Here is a 22,789-nt window from a genome sequence, read left to right on the forward strand (position 1 = left end):
CACTCGTCGCCCAGATCCAGGCCTGGGCCATGATAACGAATTTCTAGGCAACTGGCATCTGAATGCCAGTTACATTTCACAGTTAGGTGCGAGCCAGATGACTATCCAACTCTAATTTTAATAAAATTTGAGATTGGCAGGCAAAACTGTTCAGATACAGTCAAGGTACATTCCCATGAGGGGGGAAAGGTAGGGCAAACAGGTCCAGAGCTCCCTGGATAACCAAAGAGATAGCGAGTAAGATGAAACAGAAAAAGGGTGCATATGACAGATGTTAGGTGGCTAATATAATTCAGAACCAGGCTGAATATAGAAGGATCAGAAGGGAAGCGGAAAAAAAAGAGAAGCAAAAAGAGATTATGAGAAGAGACTAGCAGCTAACATTAAAGGGAATCCAAAAGTCTTCTCTAGACATATAAATAGAAAAAGGGTGGTAAAAGGAAGAGTGGGGTTGATTAGGGACCTAAAAGGGAATTTACGCATGGAGGCAGCGGGCATGGCTGAGGTACTAAATGATCTGTGTTTACCAAGGAAGGGATTGCTGCTCAAGTCATGGTGAAGGAACAGGTAGTTGAGACACTGGATGTGCTAAAAATTGATAAAGAGGATGCATTAGATCGGCTGGCTGTGCTTATAGTTGATAAGTCAGGACCAGATGAGATGCACCCAAGGATACCAAGGGAAGTAGGGGTGGAAATTGAAGAGAAAAAAGTTACATGGCTATGGGGGAAAAGGCGGGGAAGTGGGACTAGCTGAGTTGCTCTTGCAGAGTACGGCACGGACACAACAGGCCGAATGGCTTCTTTCTGTGCTCTAATGATTTTGTGATCCTATGAAAACAAAGTTTAAAAAATTCCCCTGCTGTTCATTTTGATACATTGATATACATGGGGCTAAAGCCAAAACAATGCGAAAATAGCTCCAGCAAGTGCCTCCTCCCCTGAATTGTACTATTTACAGTGATGCAAACCTATAACGACTTTGCATTGATTCCAACTATCTTCTTTTTTTCATCTTTGGCCTCCTTGTCTCGAGAGACAATGGGTAAGCGCCTGGCGGTGGTCAGTGGTTTGTGAAGCAGCGCCTGGAGTGGCTATAAAGGCCAATTCTAGAGTGACAGACTCTTCCACAGGTGCTGCAGATAAAATTGGTTGTCGGGGCTGTTACACAGTTGGCTCTCTCCTTGCGCTTCTGTCTTTTTTCCCGCCAACTGCTAAGTCTCTTCGACTCGCCACGCTTTAGCCCCACCTTTATGGTTGCCTGCCAGCTCTGGTAATTGCTGCAACTGACTCCCACGACTTGTAATCAATGTCACAGGACTTCATGTCGCATTTGCAGACGTCTTTAAAGCAGAGACATGGACGGCCGGTGGGTCTGGTACCAGTGACGAGCTCGCTGTACAATGTGTCCTTGGGGATCCTGCCATCTTCCATGCGGCTCACATGGCCAAGACATCTCAAGCGCCACTGGCTCAGTAGGGTGTATATGCTGGGGATGTTGGCCGCCTCGAGGACTTCTGTGTTGGAGATACGGTCCTGCCACCTGATGCCAAGGATTCTCCGGAGGCAGCGAAGATGGAATGAATTGAGACGTCGCTCTTGGCTGACGTACGTTGTCCAGGCCTCGCTGCCGTACAGCAAGGTACTGAGGACACAGGCTTGATACACTCGGACTTTTGTGTTCTGTGTCAGTGCGCCATTTTCCCACACTCTCTTGGCCAGGCTGGACATAGCAGTGGAAGCCTTTCCCATGCGCTTGTTAAATTCTGCATCGAGAGACAGGTTACTGGTGATAGTTGAGCCTAGGTAGGTGAACTCTTGAACCACTTCCAGAGTGTGGTCACTGATATTGGTGGATGGGGCATTTCTGACGTTCTGTCCCAAGATGTTCGTTTTCTTGAGACTGATGGTTAGGCCAAATTCATTGCAGGCAGCCGCAAACCTGTCGATGAGTCTCTGCAGACATTCTTCAGGGTGAGATGTTAATGCAGCATCATCAGCAAAGAGGAGTTCCCTGATGAGGACTTTCCGTACTTTGGTCTTCGCCTTTAGACGGGTAAGGTTGAACAACCTGCCACCTGATCTTGTGTGGGGGAAAATTCCTTCTTCTGAAGACTTGAACGCATGCGAGAGCAGCAGGGAGAAGAAGATCCCAAACAGTGCAGGTGCGAGAACACAGCCCTGTTTCACGCCACTCAGGATTGGAAAGGGGATTGGAAAGGGATTCCAACTATACAATATAACTATCCAATAAATTGGCTCCACTGCCTGCTATTCCAATTTCTGGAGCAGTGAAAGCAAAGACTATCATGTGTTCTGTAGGACAGAAAACAAAAGGAATATGAATGTAGGTAATGTTAATATCACAGGAATAGAATAACAGAGGGGAATCAAGTATGACTTGCTAAGGCAGGAAGTCGAGGTAATTTATCAGGATTAGAAAAGCAGGAAACTCAGCTCTACTTTACATCTAGGCACGTTTCACTCAAGTGCACAATTACACGATGGTGGGACTCTATAGCATTAAAGTTAAACTACTAATGTGTCAATCTGTCTGAGGCCATCGGCAACTTTCGACAAGCTCTTTAAACACAATTCAATATTCTTGGTCCTCAATAGAAATACATTTCACAGAACAATTCATAACATTTCCAAGCACTTGAAGTTCTGTAGAAAAAAAAAGGAAGTGTAAATTTAAGCCGACTAAAGCTTTGATTGTAACCTGTCAAGTCTCACTTATTCTCAGCAACAGTCACTGTTCATGAGAACAATTGTTACCACTGAATGTCTTGGTATAAAAAAAAATCCCAAAGCGGTTCAAGGCCATGGGGTTGGAATCTGGGAACCACATCATTATTGTGCATCTTTATCAGAGATGATTGAAATATTTTGTGGATCTTGCCCCACTTCCCCAAGACAGAATACTAATGAGTCTGGATTTAGATGACTGCCTGTCATTTGCACATCACTTAAAATCATAAAATGTTACAGAATTGAAGAGACCTATCATCTTATCAAGTCTATGATGGTGTCTTTCTCCATGAGCCCTGAGGTGTCATCCCACTCTCCTGCTTGGCCCCATCACCCTCAATGTTTCTCTTTTTCAAGTAAATATTTCATTCCTGTTTAAAATAATGTTACAGGCCCTGCTTTTACAATGGCATTTGGCAGAGAATTCCACATTCTAACTATCCTCTGCGCTGAAATTTGTTCAGTTCCCGACATCGGGCTCCGTGGCGATCGGGGGAGGGGGGGGACGGGTGGGCGGCGGGGGGCACCTGAAGATCGGAGCGGCCTGCCACGGAACTCAGCGCCGGGATTGCTGAGCCTGATCTTGCCAGCAGTAGGGAGGCTCCGCCGCTCTGGGACAGGACCTGATTTTAAACATTTAAATGAGGTGTTTGCATGAATTAAAATCTAATCCGCAGCTATCTTACCTGCGGTTCCGGATCTTCAGCATATCGGGCGGCACTCACGCGCCTTCACTTTCCCATCAAGGGAAAACTGATGCCACCGAGGTGGGGAAGGGGGGAGCTCATCATTTGAAGTGTAGTGGGGGGTGGGGGTGGGGGTGAACTCTGCAATTTTACTGTAGTGGGGGAGGGGGAACGGGGTGAACGCTGCACATTGTGCAGTTGGGCGGGGGGTGGAGGAGTAAACTCTGCAATTTTAGTGTGGGGGGGGCAAGCATTTATTTTCAGTGCAGTTGGGGGGGGGCAACTTTGCATTCCCTATGTAGGGCTGGCAGCCCTTTAAAAATGGTGCCAGTGCCTGCTCAGAGTCAGCTGATGCCGTTCACGGTGTCGCCGAGGCCACCCCCGCCACGTGATTGGAGGTGGGCGGGGGGAGGGGCAGCCACCCTGCATATTCTAATGAGCTGTCAGGCTCAAGATTGTGGCAGCTTGGCAGTGCGCAGTGCGTGCGTGCCAGCTGCCATTTTTACGCCCGCCACTGTACACTATCCAGCTCTCTGAATGAAGGCCTTTTTCCTAAACTGCTTTTAATTCTTTTTGCGATTGCCTTAAACTAGATTAAAAGATATGGCAGTAGACAGGCAATGGCAAACATTTAAAGAACTAAATTATAATTTGCAATTATTATACGTTCCCTTAGGGAATGAAAACCCCACAGGAAAAGTGGTCCATCTGTGGTTAACAAGAGAGTTAAAGGTATTATTAGATTAAAGGAAGAGCCTTATAATGTTGTCAAAAAGAGTAATAAGCTTGAGGATTGGGAGAATTTTAAAATACAGCAAAGGATGATAAAGAAACTGATCAAGAAAGAAAAAATAGGATGAGAGCAAACTAGCTAGAGACATAAAAACAGATCGTAATAGCTTCTATAGGTATGAAAAAAGGAAGAGATTAGTGAGAGTCAACATGAGTCCCTGAGAAGAGAGACAGAGAAATTATGGGGAATATGGAAATGGTAGAGACATTAAACAAATACTTTGTATCTGCCTTCACAATAGAAGACCCAAAAAACATTCCAGGAAGTACTGGAGAACCAAGTGTCTAGTGAAAATGGAGGACTTAAAGATGTTAGTGAAGAAATAATACTGGAGAAATTAGTGGGACTAAAGGCCAACAAATCTCTTGGACCTGGTGGCCTACATCTTAGGGTTCTAAAAGAGATAGCTGCAGAGATACTGGATGCACTGGTTATGATTTTCCAAAATTCCCTAGATTCTAGAATGGTCACAACAGATTAGAAGTTAGCAAATCTAAAACTGTGATCCAAGAAAGGAGGGAGAGAGAAAACAGGCCTGTTAGCCTGATATCAGTAGTAAGGAAAATGCTAGAATCAATTATTAGGGAAACAATAACGGAATAGAAAATCATAGTGGACTGGGCAAAGGCAACACAGATTTATGAAAGGGAAATCATGTTCGGCAAATCTGTTAGTGTTAGGGGAAACCAGTAGATGTAGTATTTTTTGGATTTTCAAAATGCTTTCAATAAGGTGCCTTTTACCTTTGAGTTTAGAAGATCGGGAGGTGACCTCACTGAAACATAAAAAATTCTCAGGGGGCTTGACAGGGTTGATGCTGGTTTCCCCTGGCTGGAGAGTCTAGAACTAGGGGTCACAATTTCAGAATAAGGGGTCGACCATTTAGGTCTGAGATGAGGAGAAAGTTCTTCACTCAAAGGGTTGTGCACCTTTGGAATTCTCCACTGCTGAGAGCTGTGGATGCTCAGTTGTTGAACATATTCAAGTCAGGAATCAACAGATTTTTGGATACTAAGGAAATCAAGGGATATGGAGATAGCATGCGAAGGAGTAGTTGAGGAAGATCAGGAATGATCTTTTTGAATGGCAGAGTAGGCTTGAGAGACTGAATGGCTTACTTACTCCAGCTCCTATTTCTTATGTTTCTTAAATTTACTGCTCTTTATGGCAACTATTTTTGAATACGATCCCTCCCCTAAATAATTACTTATGCTTTGTACAAGTACAGTACATTGTTCCATGCATATATTTGCGATAGCCACTGTGCACTTGGCCACAGTGCTTACAAAGGGATATGTTGGTACTTGGAAGATCTTGGTACATTGTCCACATTGGGAACAACACATCATTTGATTAATATAATTTAGCCATAATCCAAGCCTGTTTCAGGAGGACCATTTGATGATCACCATGTAGGATTTGGGCACTGTCTTTAGTGGAGCAATGGGATTAGTTTGTGACTTCACTCAGATTTTCTTGGAGTGTTCTGGCTCTTGGTGGCATATGCCTGAGACATGTGGAATTTTAGGAATGTGTCTTTAAACTGCCTGGTATTTTGCAGGTTCCAGAGGGAATAATAAACCAGTCTCTGACTGGCATACTTTCCACAAATGTTTCACCCATGTTTGTTCAGAGGAGGGGCTCTGTCACAGTGTAGATAGATAAACATGCGGTCAGCGGAAGTGGAACTTCTGGATTGCTGCCAGAAAAGGTGAAGGAGGTGACAGGACCAGAATGTATGCAGCAATGTGCTTCTACACCTACAGCTCCTCCAGCAATTTTCCCAAATAGAGGGGCAGTATTTATGGATCAGTGTCAGGTGTTAATGTATTATCGTAAGCTGGCCCTCCTGCATTTTGCTACAGGTGGTAAGTTTGTCAGGGTTTGCTTCCATACTTTGTTCCATTCTTCCATTATTAACTGGTGGACTACATCTCACTCCCAAGTCCCTTTTGGACTTTCTGTAATGTCTTTTGATCTAGAAACAAACAAGATACAGAAAGTGGAGTTGTATCTTCAGGGATTTGTAAGTAGTGGAGGTACAGTTCTGAGGTAGGGACACAGGGAGCGGTGGGAGGTTGGTTCACGAGAATTTTTTTAAGCATGCTCGTGGGCATGAAATTTGAAATTGGTGGAATAGATTGTGTCAGCCATTAGAAAAGCAGAAAAAAATATACCGGCCTTGCTTGAGAAGTTGACCTAATCTAGTGATACCTTTGCCATGCCAAGTTTGGAATCCAGTTGTGGTAAATGTGTTTGAAAGTACACGATTTTGTCAGAGTGGGAGGTGGCTGTTAGAACCTGAAGGGTTTTCAAGTACATTTCTCAGGTGGTTAGTCTCACCATTATTGTGTGTTTCTGAGCTCGCACCAGTCTTTTCCGGGACAGCTTGTGTCTGTTGACTGTCTGGGAGGCCTTAGTCTCCATCCTCACACAAGGATTGGAGGTGGGGCAGACCAGATTCCAGGCCACTACTCCCCAAAATAGGGCTGCCTGTGACTGGAAAGGCTGAGTCTTCTTTCATGCTTGCAGAGCTCCAAACATCTGAGACATACTTGTGGTTTCCTGCCTGCCCACATAAACCTGGAGATTGGGCCCATGACTGTTGCTATTCATGTGTTCCTTCCACTTAATAGTATCTCAACATTACTTTTCTGCTTACACCACAAGATGGCACAAAATTCAAGAGATCAGTTTCCAACTGGAGAAAGTTCATAAATAAACAGGTACTTGACTTTTTTGGTGGAGGGCAACCTGAACATTCTTCAATATCAAACATGGACCTCAAAACATCAAACCTGCTTCTCTCTCCACAGATGCTGCCAAACCTGCTGAGTATTTCCAGCATTTCTCGTTTCTATTTCAGATTTCCAGCATCCGCAGTATTTTGCTTTTATCAAACATGGACAGAGTAGGGAAAGGTGAAACGGCAGCCCCACAGACTAGTCACATTCTGCTATTCAGTCCTCCACCCCATCCTCATTCCAATGGAGTCATACACACAACCAAACATTACACTCAGCACCCTGAAATGCAAACTCCTGTCCCGGCATTACCCAGTGCCCTAAGTGGAAGCTGAAGCAAAATGTGGGTCAGATCAGGGTTTCTGCTGGAACTGTTCTTTTCAGAATAAGTTTCAGGTTTTGGTTTGTGCAGGCACAAGACTGAAGACAACAATACAACACTAGAAGGATTGAGCAAGCACAATGCGCTTCTTTTAATTAAAACCAGGATGAGAACTAAGGACACTCCCTTGGAAACTGAGAATCCAGTCGAGGATGAGTCTTAAAGATAAAATGGAATCAGAGGTGCTGATTGTCATGCTAGAGGAGAAGATGGGCCGAATGTTTTGTAGCTAAAAGGTTAAGGCTGTAAACATCCAGAAAACTTTGAGCAGCAACAGCACAGAGATAATTAACTTACACATGGACTGAAAAAACATTCACAAAGGATTTTATAACTACAATGCCTCTTTCATGTAAGCCAGAGGAAAACTAATAAACATCCTGGTTTAAGAGCATGTACTTTACCTGTCATCCAACAGCCCATTAACATGTCACACCCAAGTGCTCATTCCCACAGGTCACTTTGTTTTGAATGACAAGATTAACGCACATGTCGACGAGCTGACAGACATGACTATCCTTCAAAGATGAAAATGAGAGCCGGGCACCTGTTCTTATCTGAGAAACATGCTTATGTCTATCATCTAAATGAAGTAAAATGCCATTCCTCAGGAGAGCTCTTTCTTCATTTCCTGACTTCAAGTATATCAAATAAGCACCATTTGTCTTCTTATCAAGGTGCATATGCTTGAATAATTAAAAGAAACTTTTGAAATGCTGATTCAGTCCTAAGGAAGTTCTTCAGACCCATGTAACCACTTTTCATTTTAAATTTCACTCTGGCACATGGTCAGAGCACTGAATATTCTTCAGGTTCGTGATGTCACAAAAACATACAACATAGCAAAAATAACTATTATGTTGGATCTTTTCAGAGCCCAGTGATTGTCATGAAACCCTTGAAACCTCTCAAACCAACTGCATTTATCATTTATCAAGACAAAACATTACCACTATGTATGGGCAGGTTTAATAGCATGTACTTTACGCTTAGATGTTAAACAACATTTTCAATTACGTACCATCTGGATGATTAGCTGTTTGCTGCATGTCGCCGGAGCCATGGTGAAGGGAGTTTTTGTTCTGTTATGTTATTTGTGGTGGATGATGTGTTTTGATTCCAGGCAGTCTCACAGTGGTTGAATAGAATTCCCCAGTGGTCTTGCGGAGGAGACTGCCGAATTCCTCGATAGTCTGGTGGTGGGTGTACTTTGGTGTCTGGTAGTGAGTATACATTCTTTTCCATATGTATGTGTTTTTCTCAGACTGCGCAGCAAGACGCCATTGCAGGATCTCTGTCAGTCACCAAGGACAGAGGGGGCAGAGGCATCCACTGTCTGACAGTCCGATCGAGGGAGAGATGTTCTCATTGTCTGAAAATCTAGTGGGGAGGGGGAGATGCACCCATTGTCTGACAGGCCAGTGAACAGGCAGAAGGGGAGTTGTAGCTTCCTAAAAGGGTTTACTCGTTTTCTAGAACTTGCTTTGGGGTTTTTGTCAGCATGATGATAAGCCGCACGGAAGATGGCAGGATCCCCAAGGACTCATTGTACAGCAAGCTCGCCACTGGTATCTGACCCACCGGCCGTCCATGTCTCCACTTTAAAGACGTCTGCAAACGCGACATGAAGTCCTGTAACATTGATCACAAGTCGTGGGAGTCAGTTGCCAGCGATCGCCAGAGCTGGCGGGCAGCCATAAAGGCGGGGCTAAAGTGTGGCGAGTCGAAGAGACTTAACAGTTGACAGGAAAAAAGACAGAAGCGCAAGGGGAGAGCCAACTGTGTAACAGCCCCGACAATCAATTTTTTCTGCAGCACCTGTGGAAGAGTCTGTCACTCTAGTATTGGCCTTTATAGCCACTCCAGGCGCTGCTCCACAAACCACTGACCACCTCCAGGCGCTTACCCATTGTCTCCCGAGACAAGGAGGCCAAAGAAGAAGAAGATGATATGTTATGTGAAATAGAGTGAGATAAGCAGGCACACTCAGGGAATGAGCATAATTTCTCCTCCTCTACTCCCATTTTATCCCTTTAGCCCACCAGTGTTGCTGTGATACTGTTCTACTGAGAGCAGAAAACCCTCCAGTGTTTCGCCTAAGTGTCCATTCTTTCTGAACAAGTCTGAACAGTGGCTTGTTGACAACATCGGAATTGGGTGTGAAACCTAGCATGAGGTGAGGTGAGAGTGACTGCCCTTGACATCAAGGCAGCATTTGACTGAGTAAGGCATCAAGGAGCCCTAGTGAAACTGGAATCAATGGGAATCAGGGGGAAAATTCTCCACTGGTTGGAGTCGTATCGAGTGCAAAGGAAGATGGTGGTGATTGTAGTTGTTAGAGGTCAATCATCTCAGCTCCAGGACATCACTGCAGGAGTTCCTCAGGGTAGTGTCCTAGGCCCAACAATCTTCAGCTGCTTCATCAATGACCTTCCTTCAATCGTAAGGTCAGAAGTGGGGATGTTCGCTGATGATTGTACAATGTTCAGCGCTATTTGCGACTCCTCAGATACTGAAGCAGTCTGTTTAGAAATGCAGCAAGACTTGGACAATATCTAAGCTTCGGCTGATAAGTGGCAAGTAACATTTGCGCCACACAAGTGCCAGGCAATGACCACCTCCAACCAGAGAGAATCTAACCATCTCCCCTTGACTTTCAAGGTACACACTGCTGCCACTGTGCATCGGTGGTGGAGGAGTGAATGTTTGTGGATGGGGTGCTTTCTCCTGGATGGTGTCGAGCTTCTTGAGTGTTGTTGCAGCTGCATCTATCCAGGCAAATGGAGAGTATTCCATCACACTCCTGACTTGTGCCTTGTACATGGTGGACAGGCTTAGGGAATTCGGGAGGTGAGTTACTTGCTGCAGGATTCCTACCCCTGACCTGCTCTTGTAGCCACGGTGTTTATATGGCTACTCCAGTTCAGTTTCTTTTCAATGGTAACCCACAGGATATGATAGTGAGGGACTCAGTGATCGTAATGTCATTGAAAGTCTACACGATGCACTGCAGCAACGCACCAAGGCTCCTTAGACAGCACCTTCCAAACCTGCAACCTCTACCAACTAGAAGGACAAGAGCAGCAGATGCATGAGAACACCACCACCTGCAAGTTCCCTTCCAAGCCACACACCATCCCGACTTGGAACTATATCGCCGTTCCTTCACTGTCACTGAATCAAAATCCTGGAATTCCCTTCCTAACATCACTGTAGGTGTACCTATCCCACATGGACTGCAGTGGTTCCAGAAGGCAGCTCACCATCACCTTCTCAAGGGTAATTAGGGATGGGCAGTAAATGCTGGCCCAGCCAGCGACGACCACAGCCCAGGGACGAATAAAAGAAAAATCTATAAACACATCCTTGTAATAAGGAATGACTGGAGAGTGCTCAGGTGCAGAAACCCTGGACAATGTCTCACTCCACATCCCAGGGACCCTGAGGCCAATTGCAGGCCTCCACCCAGGGTGCGATTCATTCAAACAACACAATAAAACTTAGGACTCTGCAGTCTGTATAGCAACACTAATGTTTTCAACAGTGAAGGGTAAGTATGTCATTATTTCACGAGCATTGCCAAAAATTAAAGCAGAATTTTGGAGAACATTTTACACCTGGCTCAGGAATTATATTCGACAGGAATGAGTGGGAATTTGCTCTGGTCCATTCCCTGTCTGTCTTAGACTTATATGGTGAGATGAGAATAATGATTTGGTTAGATATGTACTTAGTGCCAAACCTGGCTGTATTTCCATATGAAGTACACATTTGAAATTCCCATTACTTTCTGAAGATAAAGTAGGAATCATCTGGGATTTGCAAAGTACTTGATGTCTTACACGCTTGCAGATTACTGCCTGAAATGACAGCTGAATAAACAATCTGCTTAGCACAAGCCCGAGCCCCCAACCACCCCAACAACCAACACAAAATGTGTAACTGATTATTAATTCTAATTATTCATCTTTATTTATGGTGCACAGCTGTTGGGACTCCTTAAGTTACAAAAAATGTGCCTTGAAGTACAGAATGTTCCCATCAGAAAGATTGCCAGTATGTCCCTTGTGATCGATCCACACAATATATGGTCCTGTTGACAGTCTAAAATTCTGCATTTGACTGCGTTTATGGGTCTTGGAGTCCCTTTACACTTTAAATATGAAACAGCACTTCGATAATGGACCATTAAATCTGTATCCCTCAGACACAGCAGCACAGCCAATTCCTGTGATTGTCAAGTTTAATTTAGAAATCTTCGTGCAACAGTAAAGCCCCATCCCGTTAAATCCCAATGCAAAATGTTGAGAACAGTCAGTAAAACTTGGCAATTTGTTAAAAACCTTTTTTTTGGTGGCTGACATATCAAGATTTTACCAAAATGTATTTTGTTGGAGCATGTTTCACTTATCACCACTTTTCTGTTTAGCATTGCACCGCAAAAAGCCTGGACTGAGTGAAATGGGGAGCATCAAGCAGACTTTCAAGAAAGGCCCAAAGCAAAGAGATCCTTTGGCTCACTTGATCTCAGCCTTCCAGAATGCCAACCATACCATCTTCCCATTACAGAGTTAATAACTGTTACTTAAATAAATCAAGTGCCCTAGTCTCAAACACTGTCAGACTGACTATTGAGTAAGCTTACACTGTAGCAGATGCTACACATTCTGCGCATAAATGGCTGCAATGTATTAGAAAGAATCTACAGCATAGAAAAAGGCCATTGGTCGGAACTGGTCTATGTGGGGTTTATACTCCACACCAGCCCACATCCGACCTTGTCCCCATATCCCTCTATTCCCTTCTCCCTCGTGTATGCATCAAGCCTAACTATGTGGCAGTGAGAATCACATTTTCACCACCATTTTGTTGAACGGGCAGTTTATATGTACTAAGAAATTTAAGGGATTGTGCATTAATCAGAGATACTGGACTGCTCAGTTAGGTAGTACACTTTCAGCAGTTCCATATATCATCTGCCCAACGTAGTGCTGTGACGCATACATCAGGGAGGTCTCAAGTTTGATCCGTGATCCATGCCAAGTGAGTTCAACTCTACTGAGTCAATGGTGGGATATGGAAAAAAGATAAGGTGAGTTTCTCAGTCCAAATCATTACACAAATACATGCTTTCCAGCAGTGTCCTATGTGGAAAGCGTGTATTTGTGTGAAAACCCAGGGAGGAAGGTAAAGAAATAATTTGCCTTACTGTGTACCTACAAAACAAGCAAAATGTCTCAGTAGACAGGTTACCTGGCAGCAATGCCCCCTTTCAAGAAATTATTCATGTTGACAGTACTTTCTCTGGCATCCTGGGGTCTATTCTCCACCCTGTTTACTAAAGGTTTGTCTCTTCTTCATTCTCTTCAATGTTTTCTTGCCTTCATCAAAAACTCCATCTGCTAACCCAGCAAGAACTACTGAAACCCACCCAGTCAGTGGCAGTGGTGAGTGGCCCTAGCTCTCCTTTAAGCACAATATAAAAGCACTTCTGGCCTAGCTCACATGCCTTGCTGCTCACTGTCGGTCCTATTGAGACTTTTTATTGGGATAACAAAAAGCTTTTTGTGGCATTCACTGCATTTATTCAGAAAAATATCACAGCCATCTGCAAACAACAACATACTCTAGCAGATGTGGAAAAAGCATTGTGAGTTGTAATCTCAGTGCCTCTTTGTTTCCTCTCCGTCCTGCTTCTATGAGTACGTGACTTCAAACCTTCCTCAAATCATCCTGTGACAGATCTGAGAAGAACCATCTGGTGTGAACAATACCTATCAGCATGACGTCACCCCAGCAGTGACTGCTGTGGTCCCCACTACTGCTGTCACACTCTTGTACATAGAACTAACATTTTACTCTTTAATGTTAGAAAAGACAAGAGAGAAGATTCAGGGGCCTGAGGTTTGCAAAATTCTGAAATGTTCTGCGAGTGTGAACGGTAAATGATTGTTTCTACTGTTTGGTCAATCAGCAACAAGGGGAAATAGATTTGGGATAATCACCAGGAGGAAGAAATATTTTCACACAGAAAGATATAAAGAGCATGGAATGCTTTATCTCAAGTGGTTATTCAGGCAGAGACGATTACAACTGTTAAGAAGGCATCAGATAAGTATTTGAAAAGAAAACAAAATATGTGGGGATAGGTCAGGGTAATGGGGTTAAAGTAAATAGTTGCAACTGAATAGCTAGTGCCAGTGTAGACACAATGAACTGAATGGACTTCTTCAGTGATGCAGTTTTTATAATTCAATGAAAAGACTAGGAATTCCTATTCTTTACTGAGTATTGAAGTTATTGAACATAGGAAAAGTGAAGGAAAGGAAAGGTCAGTAGAGGTCCTTTGAAAACCCAATTAAAAATTAAAGCCATTGCTAATTTTTTTGGTAATTTTCTGAGCCATTTCATCACCACCATCAGTACATTACCACCACAGCACCATTGCCACCACTCCACTCCACTATCAACACGTCAGCCATCTACTCAACAATAGGGAAGGGGAGGAAAACTGTTTTTCATTTAAGGCATCCTTTCTTATGCCTTTTCATTATCCCAACCATAGCATTGCTACAAGATGAAAGAAATTAGCAAATTGAAAAGAAACTGCTGCAAAGGCATTTACAAACACAATTCCCTACAGATCCAGTGCCATTTATAGAGCAGTCTGTGCTTATTGTTTTAAATTTAGATTAACACGAGTGCACAATTCCAAACTGCCACAAATGGCACTTATTTGCAACATTTACATCATTAACAGCTCATTTAAATAACACGTCCGCCTGAGTTTAAGACAGCAGAAAGGTACTGAGTCGAGCAGTTTTCTCAATTTCGTGTATGCTCACAATGCAAAGAAAAATGTGATACAAAAGAGGAATTTAACAGTTCACATTATTGCAGTGAATTTGTCAAGGCGGCTCATTTTTCGCATGGACTTCATGTGATCTATACAGGTGGTCTCCAATATACTTTCAAATTAGATTCAATAATTCCTGGCCTGGAATGTTACATGCTTTATCACCACAGAGAAGCCTACAAAGCTGGAACATGTTGAAAGCTGATGTGCATCTTATGTCCTGCTAATGAAAAATGTCAAACTTGAACAGCTTATGTTACTGGTGCAATTTGCTCATCATAGGTACAACTAAACTCAGTTCTGACATATTTTGAGGCACTCTGGACCTGTTTCAATCAGATTATAGCTCTTAGGTTGGTTCAAAAAGCTGCTGTAATGAAAAGTTGGTGACTTTCTAACATGGGTTAGCACCCCACATTGCTATGGAGGCAGCACGTATACCAAATAAATGGCAGTTTTAAACACCTGACAGAAAATCCATTCTTAAACACTGCCTATTACTTAATGCAGATGCTGTACAGAAGTCTGGGCCCGATATGAAAAAATAATCAAAGCATCAAAGATGCCGGTTCTGGAGGCCACCATTGCTTAGGGTAATGCAGTGTGTGTGTGTTGTTATGAAAGTGCTTCTGTTTTTGTTAAATATATTTGAGGAATTCATAGTCAAACTGAAGAAATATTTGACCATTTTTCCCAAGAGGGTCATCAAGAGGACAGTGAAAGGATTCGTTTGACAACACCATTTACTCGTTGTCACATGAGTCAAGTTAAAAATAGAACAGAAACCCTGGTAACTGGGGAAGATGTGCGCAGAGAAGTGACAGGTAAGAAGGTGGACTTTCTGTTTCTGGTTGCACTTTTGAATTGTTTGAAGTTGGGAATGAACTGTTTAAAAGGGGTTGGAGTTTTTAAAAATAAAACTTAAGGACAGAACCCCAGCTCAGCCCAGCCTGTTCCATCTCTTTAAAAAGCCTGCAGAAGGAGGAGAGAACTTCCAGAAAGAGAAGAAAATTCCCAAGGAAGGAGAGAAGACCACAACCTCAGCTTTCCAGCACCTCTCTAAAAGACCTGAGAAGTCCACTGTGTCAACTCATCTCATCTCCTGTCTTTGAAGAAAAGCCTGCTAAATTAATTCTCAACGCCGCCTGAAAAAAAACTGTTCTAAAAGATCCCAGTGATCCATCTACGTGTACTCAGAGGCCAGACTGTATGCCAGTTTTGGAACACAACATATCTCATCTGCTGTTTCTTCATGAATGAGCAACTATTCAGCCCAAGTGTTTTTTTGTTGGTACTAGAGCTCTAAAAACAAAAATCCCTTTATTTTCCCGGTTAACCAGTATCTGCGTGTGTGTGTGAGGGGCTAAAGAAAAAAGGGAACTTTAATATTTCAATCTGTGTGTTTATGCTTTGCTTCATTACTGGTTAAGACTTGTTTTATAATAAACTGATAATTTTGTTTATTGAAGAAACCTGATTAGCGTATTTTATTCTGGGAAAAATAGAGTATATGATTGACCGTTTTGGGAAGTGGGAAGATTTAAATATATGTTGTGACCTGTGGAGAAGTGGGACTAGAATGACGAGTGCACTCCACCCACCTCAATCGTAACAGTATACACCAGTGTTTGAAAGTGTGTACACCAGTGGTTACTGGCAATACAAGTGTTAAAAAGCTATCAAAAGTTTCAACATGTGACCCCTTGATGGTACAGCTACGCATTCAACATTTGATTTTCAAGTCTAAATTATATTATTGTACTTCAAGGCGAATAATAATCTTTACAGACAATAAGAAAAGATGCAGGAACCTCCTGCATTGAAACCTAGCAGAAGCTGATCAACTGCTTCCAAAAAGCTAGAACAGCCCACAAAAAAGCTGGCAGCTGAGAAGAGTCCTGAAATAGATACTGAAACTGCAGTGTTGTCAATCCTGTACAATGTTCCTTCATTTTTATAGTAGGAGAGAGCAGCAAAAACATTCCCTCAATTTCTGCACGTATGTACTGATCCCTGCAGCTTATTATGTTGCTTTATTATTTTAGTGACACGGAGACACCCTCCTTCCCTCTTCCCACAGTGCATGGAAACACTCTTCCCCTTCAGGTCATGCAGGCACTCTGCTCCCTCAATTCATGTTGCTCATCTTCTCTCCCCAGGTTCACACTGAGATTCTGCTTGCTTCCATTCTCAGTCAGGGTGTTATTTTCTTTCTGATTCTCCCATTCTGGCTCCTACCTGCTGCTGTCTTCCGGTGACTAACCTCTGCTGCACACCGTGGGTAGGAATAGTATCACTAATAGATAGGGTGTTCCCACTCACAGAATGTGTTAGTGTTTGATTCTGGTGTAAAGGACAGCGATGTGTGAACTGAGTTGGGGTAAGGGACCAGTCAAGCGTCAAGGACCAGGATTAACAGCTCATAGGCAACCTCATAGGAATGTGCGTAATTTGAATCTCCACTGACAAGAGGACAGCAAGTTTGAAATACTGATTGTCTACTTAATGGGCTGGATTTTACGTCGGGTGGACGGGAGCTGGCGGGCGAACCCGCTTCTGCCTAGCCTGGGGATCCGTCCTGCATTTTATGGGTCCCCCCGTTTTAATTGTTCTGAGGCGGACTTCCACCCGCTTGAGGCCAATTACCGGGCTGGCAGCTCTTAGTCCCAAAAGCGCCACCATGAAAGGTGGCCACTGCTGGGACTGCAGCCCAGCCGAGGTCATGGAGCCAGGAGTGCAGGCAAGTTTGGTTTGCCTCACCAAAGTTAATCGGTCGGGCCCCGGTGAGGCAAGGGTGGTCATTTGGGGGGGGAAGGGGGGCTCTTGGGTCCTGGGGGCGGTTGGAGAAGCGGGGGTGGCCCTCAATCGGGCACCTTGTGCCCGTCTGTCGGGGCCCACCCCCGGGGTGCTGAGAGGCCGCCAGCTTTCACTGGGTGTCCTTTCCAAGCGCCAGGACACCTGCTTACCATAGGTAAAATCCCCGTGGAGGCGGGCGAAGGCCCTTAAGTGGCCGTTAACTGGCAACTTAAGGGCCTTGATTGGCCTGGGGTGGGCCGCCCGTTTTCCACACCCCCCCTCCCCCCACAACGTAAAGTGGGTCCGGATGTGGGACCAGGTTGGGAAGGCCTCCCGGAGCCTCCCGCTCCATTTTATGCCACCCCGCAACCACCCCCCCCCCACCCCGCCTTCGTCCGGCTCGCTGGGGTGGCGTAAAATTCCGGCCAATATGTTTGGTGTATATAATTGCCTGATAATCAGCATTTTTCTCAACATATACAACACAATTCACAGATAAGATGAATATTTGGTTCCTCCTCTGCTGTAACATAGAACCATTTACATTTCTGTCCCTACTTTCTGACCTTCACTGCCCCAAATACCAACAGAGCCCGTGAAGAAAAAAAGTGATCAAAGGACAGTAAAAGTGGCTTGCACACACAAAGAAGAACGTGCTCAACTAGCTTCCGCCATTATCTGTCTCTTGGGCCTCTTCCACCGCCTCTGTAAAATACCTGTATCACATTCTCCTGGTTTCCCTAGTGACTCCACGCACCACTCCCCACACTCTAAAAACTGCCAGCAATGCAACAAGTTTGACTCCTCGTAATGAAGTAATGAAGCATACTGGTCAGAACAAAGACGGTCAAGCCAGAGAGAGAGAAGGGGAGGGAGGGATAGGGAGCCAAGACAATAAAACAATGTGGAAATTATTTGATATGGCTAAGTGTGTTGACAGAACAGAGCACACTGGGAGGTTTAAGTGGCACCTTTCGGCAGTGGAGGAATGTGCTAAATGCTGTCAGTGAGCACTGACCAGTGGAGACTGACGGTCCACATGAGATGAGGGTGGTTGCCATGTCTCTCGTCAGAGTTTGACCGGATTTAGTTTCTCATTTGTTAGAATATAAAACCAGATAAGGGCAGTTGACCTTATAGTAATTACATAAGAGTATCTTTATACAAGGATCAATTTTATAAATTCACTCACGTTGCAGGATATTCCATCAATTAGAAATAATTCCACATAGGGTTGCCAGCTCTGGTTGGATTTATTCCTGGAGGTTGCATCACATGACCGCCAACTGCCCCATGCAGTCAAACAGCCTTTTCTGCCATCTGGAATATTTTTACAACTAAAGCAAAGTGTTCATAGAAAATGGGGGGAAAAAACATACAATTGTTCTGAATTCCTTGCTGCTTTTTTTCTCCTGGGTTGCTTACAGCAATGTCCAGGGAGATTAGTCTTTAACTCCTGGAGGCTCCAGGAAAATCCTGGAAGGATGGCAACCCTAATCTGATTGTCCACACAAAATCTTCATGCCCAAATTTCCAATAACTGCTCCAGGTAAATAAAGCTCTGCACTATGAGCACAAATTCATAAAAAATTTACTCGGGACAATATCAACACATGTGCCAACAAATTAATTGGAGTCTCAAACAAATCCTGGTGCATTTCACAGATAACTTGTTACTACTCCTGCAATCTCAATTTTTCTACTCGTTCCCTGCTAATTTCGACAGATTCCTGGCTGCCCTGTGCATTCCACATATTACTTTCCATTCCTGCTGCATTGTATCGATTCTCAGCTGATAGCTTTCCATAGATTACACACTATCCCTGCTGGATCCTGCTTAGTCTTTGCCAGCCCACCCTCTAAGAGCAGATTGTGGAAAGCCCATGATGTATTCTACTCATTCTTATGTTCTAAATCCTACCGACTGCATGATGTATCCTGCAGTCGACTAGCAGAACATGCTGCATTCCACAGATTCCTCGCCAGTCCATATGGGATTCTGCACATTTCCAGTCAGCCCATGCTGGATCCCGCACATTCTTGGTCAGCTCACACTCAATCCCGCACATTCCTGGCTAGACCATGCTAAATCCCGCACATTCCTGGCCAGCTCACACTCAATCCCATACATTCCTGGTCAGTCCATGCTGTATCCCGCACATTCTTGGTCAGCTCACACTCAATCCCGCACATTCCTGGCTAGACCATGCTAAATCCCGCACATTCCTGGCCAGCTCACACTCAATCCCATACATTCCTGGTCAGCCTATGCTGAATCCCGCACATTCCTGGGCAGCTCACACTCAATCACGCACATTCCCGGTCATATCATGCTCAATCCTGTATATTCCTGGTGAGCCCATGCTGAATCCCACACATTACTGGTAAGATCATGCTCAATCCCGTGCACTCCTGGTCATTCCATGCTCAATCCACACATTCCCAATCAGCCCATTGTTACGACTGAGGTGGGAGGAGTGCACTGTTTTTCTAGTTCCACTTCTCCACAGGTCACAACATATATTTAAATTTTTTCCCAGTTAACCGATACAGTCAATCATAGACCCTATATTTATCCCAAAAATAAAATACACCAACCAGGTTTCTTTAATAAACAACAAAATTATCAGTTTAGTCCTAACCGGTAACGAAGCAAAGCATTAACACACAGATTGAAATATGAAAGTTCCCTTTCTATCTTTGCCCCTCACGCAGAAATATACACCGGTTAACTGAAAAAAAGAGATGTACACTTCAGAGCTCTATTATGAAAAGAAAACAGGCAAAAAAGAATACTTTGGCCAAATACTTGCTAATTCTTGAAGAAAAATAGAAGATGTGGAGATATGTCAGATGTCCTTTTTTCTGGTTTGGAGTCCCAAATACGTGTAGATGGCTGTCACTGTTATCTTCCTCAGGCGATGTTGAAGATCAGTTTGGGCAGGCTTTCCAGGAGAAACGCAGCAACAGGGGTTTCAGGCAGGCCTTGCAGGAGAAATGCAGCATCAATTTCTCTTTTTCTTATACTCGCTTCTAAGAGCTTCTCAAAGAGATGGAAAAAACTGGCAGGCTTTTCAAAGAGCTGGAACAAGCTGAGTTGGGGTTTGTCCTTGGTAGGTTGATTATTTTACTCCTTTTCAAACCATTGTCCATATTCCAACTGCCTGTCCAAAGCAAAACCAAAAACATCTCAGGAGTCAAGCCTCCTGACCCCCATAAATCCTGACCTGTCACTTCTCTGTAAACATCTTGCCCAAGTCAAAAAAGCCCCCTGCTGGGTATTTATCTGAAAACAGGTGCCTTCCAGTAACTGTTGTTTACAAACCAAGTCCAAAAGACCTTCTGATTACTTCATTTTAAACAAAGTTCCAGCATCTATGGAATCTTTTTTCAGTTTTAAAACACAAATCCTCATAATATAACAAAAAAAGGAAGCACTCGTTAACACCATCTTGTATCCTGTACATTCCCAGTGATTCCTGGTCAATCACTCTGCATCCCATAGATTCCTTGAGCATTTGCTTCAGTATGTTGAATTAACTTTCTACAGTACAATTAGTGAACATCCTTCCACTCTGATCTTCACTTGCACATGCACTATAGATTAGGAGATGATATCTGAGTTTGGGAAATTTTTGTTCTCTCTGGACTTTTAAACAAAGGATCCCTGTATGTACTGAAGTGAGCAACTGCAGCTCAAGATAAATATTATATTCTTAATTCTTGCTTCCTCACTCTGCTGAAACTAGTGACTGAGGCTTGGGCATGGTCCCATGGGCACTGGGCACCCATGGTATCTCACCCAAGTGGCCATTCATGTGTAAATCAAGAGATTGAGTGCCAGCAAACTAATTAGCTGTAAGGGTCATCACAATGGACCTGATGGTTTGATTCAATGGCAACATTTTCCTGCAGTTATAACCGGATGATAATTAGGAACATCTGGAAGTTCCCATTCTCAAATCTGTAAAATGATAGGAGCCAGAAAAACTCTTGAAATTAGATGCAAACAAGTTGTCAAAAGCACTGTGGGTGCCAGAACTTGTCTCTGAACTGGGCAAGACTGGAAAAGTTAAATCCAATTCAAACAAAGCTCTGTTAAGAGTAGGGACATCAGTAAGTCACTTTATTATGAAAAAAGGAATGTATTCTACATTTCAATGTCATCCAAAATAAATGATTAAATGATTAATGGCATTCAGACAGAAAATAATCTATTTTATTTTATCAAATGTAATGACAGGCCAGGAAAAGTCAAGTGGTTTTGATGTCAAAATGCACAGCATGATAGCATTACAGAATGCAGTCATTTAATTGGACATCCTCATTAAGCAAACTCACACTGGCCATCAGAGCTTTCACCACGGAAACAAATAAGGCAGACATGGTGGGGTAATGTCAATGCATCTAGGCCTGCAGCCATACATAGTTGAAAATCAATTCAGCACCTAATCCCCAAACTCATTTAGATAGCTGCACAAAGCGCAATTATTACCAACTGAACAGAATTTCACAATCCCCAAACATTTCCGATTCAAATTAATTGCAAACAATGTGATAAGTATAAGCAATTTTCACCTTGCTTGGTTTCAAATGATAATTCTGATTACTTTTGCAAAAACTATCCCAAGCTACAATCTCCCACCTCATTGATTTACTTATTTTCAAACGTGACTTTTTTTATATTTCTATAATACTTCATTCATAGCGGCATACGTACGATAAGCCAAGCCCAATGGAACATCATCAACAGCAAATCATGTGTTTCGTGAGGATATGGTCCAGAAATGCTGCTGCATTCCCATCAAAGATCAGCAGACAATGATCACACCACGAACCATTTCTCTATTGAAGCTGCCAGACACCAACCAATCAATTCTGAAAGTTATGTTTTCTCTCACTGAATTCGCACAATAATCCAGGATCATGTAGAGGTTTGGTGGCTGCACTTTATTTAAATCAATTAATAGAAACTTTTTTCTCAAAAATAATTAATAAAGAATCCACTTCCTGTTTCCATATATAACCATCTTCCTTACAAATGCAATGTTGTATGTAATCTTCCAAAAAAAGACACTGACATAAATATTAACATTGGCTGTCTGACTCTGGAAAAAATAAGCTTACCTTCTCATCTGGGTCACTTTCACTGTCACACTGAAACAAAAGGGGAAATAAACATTAGGAGAAATTGATAAAAAGTTGGAACATCTATTAAATAAGAGTTAATAAACATTATTGTGTTTTTCTTGCTTTCCAGCTCCAGCTAGAACAGTGCAACTTAAAAGAACAACTAACTCTGGTTAGACACAAATATACCATTATTAATGAACGGCAATGAGAAGTGATTAAAAACAACACATTACCAAAGTATCAACCAAGCGCATCCAGGAGCTGCCACAAGCAAATGAATTTCAGCAACATTATTGCGCAAGGTGGACCAGAACTTCATTAGTTGTTTCCTTGTCCTGAATTTTAGGTGTGAAACTGCTGAACGTTAGTGCTTTTTCTTTCACAAAGCACATTAAAACCGAAGAAGACATTTGAGCAGACATTATATAATTGATAGATTAAAGACAAATAACAAGCTCAGCAGAGATATCTTCAATGAAATCATGAAAACTGTTCCAAAGCAGTAAATGCCGCATGCTGGCTGGATATCATTTAAAACTGAGAGTTAATTAATTGAACTTAAATCTATTGTCAACCCCTCCGGCCCCACCTCAACAGTGGCAAGAATTGCACCAGCTTTTGTGACGAAACTGAGAAACTCCCTTAAAAT

General features: G+C 43.2%; 1 protein-coding gene across 6 annotated transcripts in view; it reads right to left on the bottom strand.

The window, feature by feature from the left end:
* Positions 1–22,789, bottom strand: part of auts2a (activator of transcription and developmental regulator AUTS2 a) — a 1,290,268-nt gene that overhangs the window by 398,471 nt on the left and 869,008 nt on the right. For all 6 annotated transcript variants that reach the window (XM_068010284.1, XM_068010283.1, XM_068010285.1 and 3 more), the window contains exon 5: positions 22,135–22,164. In XM_068010284.1, coding sequence (XP_067866385.1) covers positions 22,135–22,164 — 30 coding nt within the window. The remainder of the gene's footprint in view (positions 1–22,134; positions 22,165–22,789) is intronic.

This window comes from Heterodontus francisci, chromosome 30, assembly GCF_036365525.1.
Source record: "Heterodontus francisci isolate sHetFra1 chromosome 30, sHetFra1.hap1, whole genome shotgun sequence".
NCBI classification, from domain to species: domain Eukaryota; kingdom Metazoa; phylum Chordata; class Chondrichthyes; order Heterodontiformes; family Heterodontidae; genus Heterodontus; species Heterodontus francisci.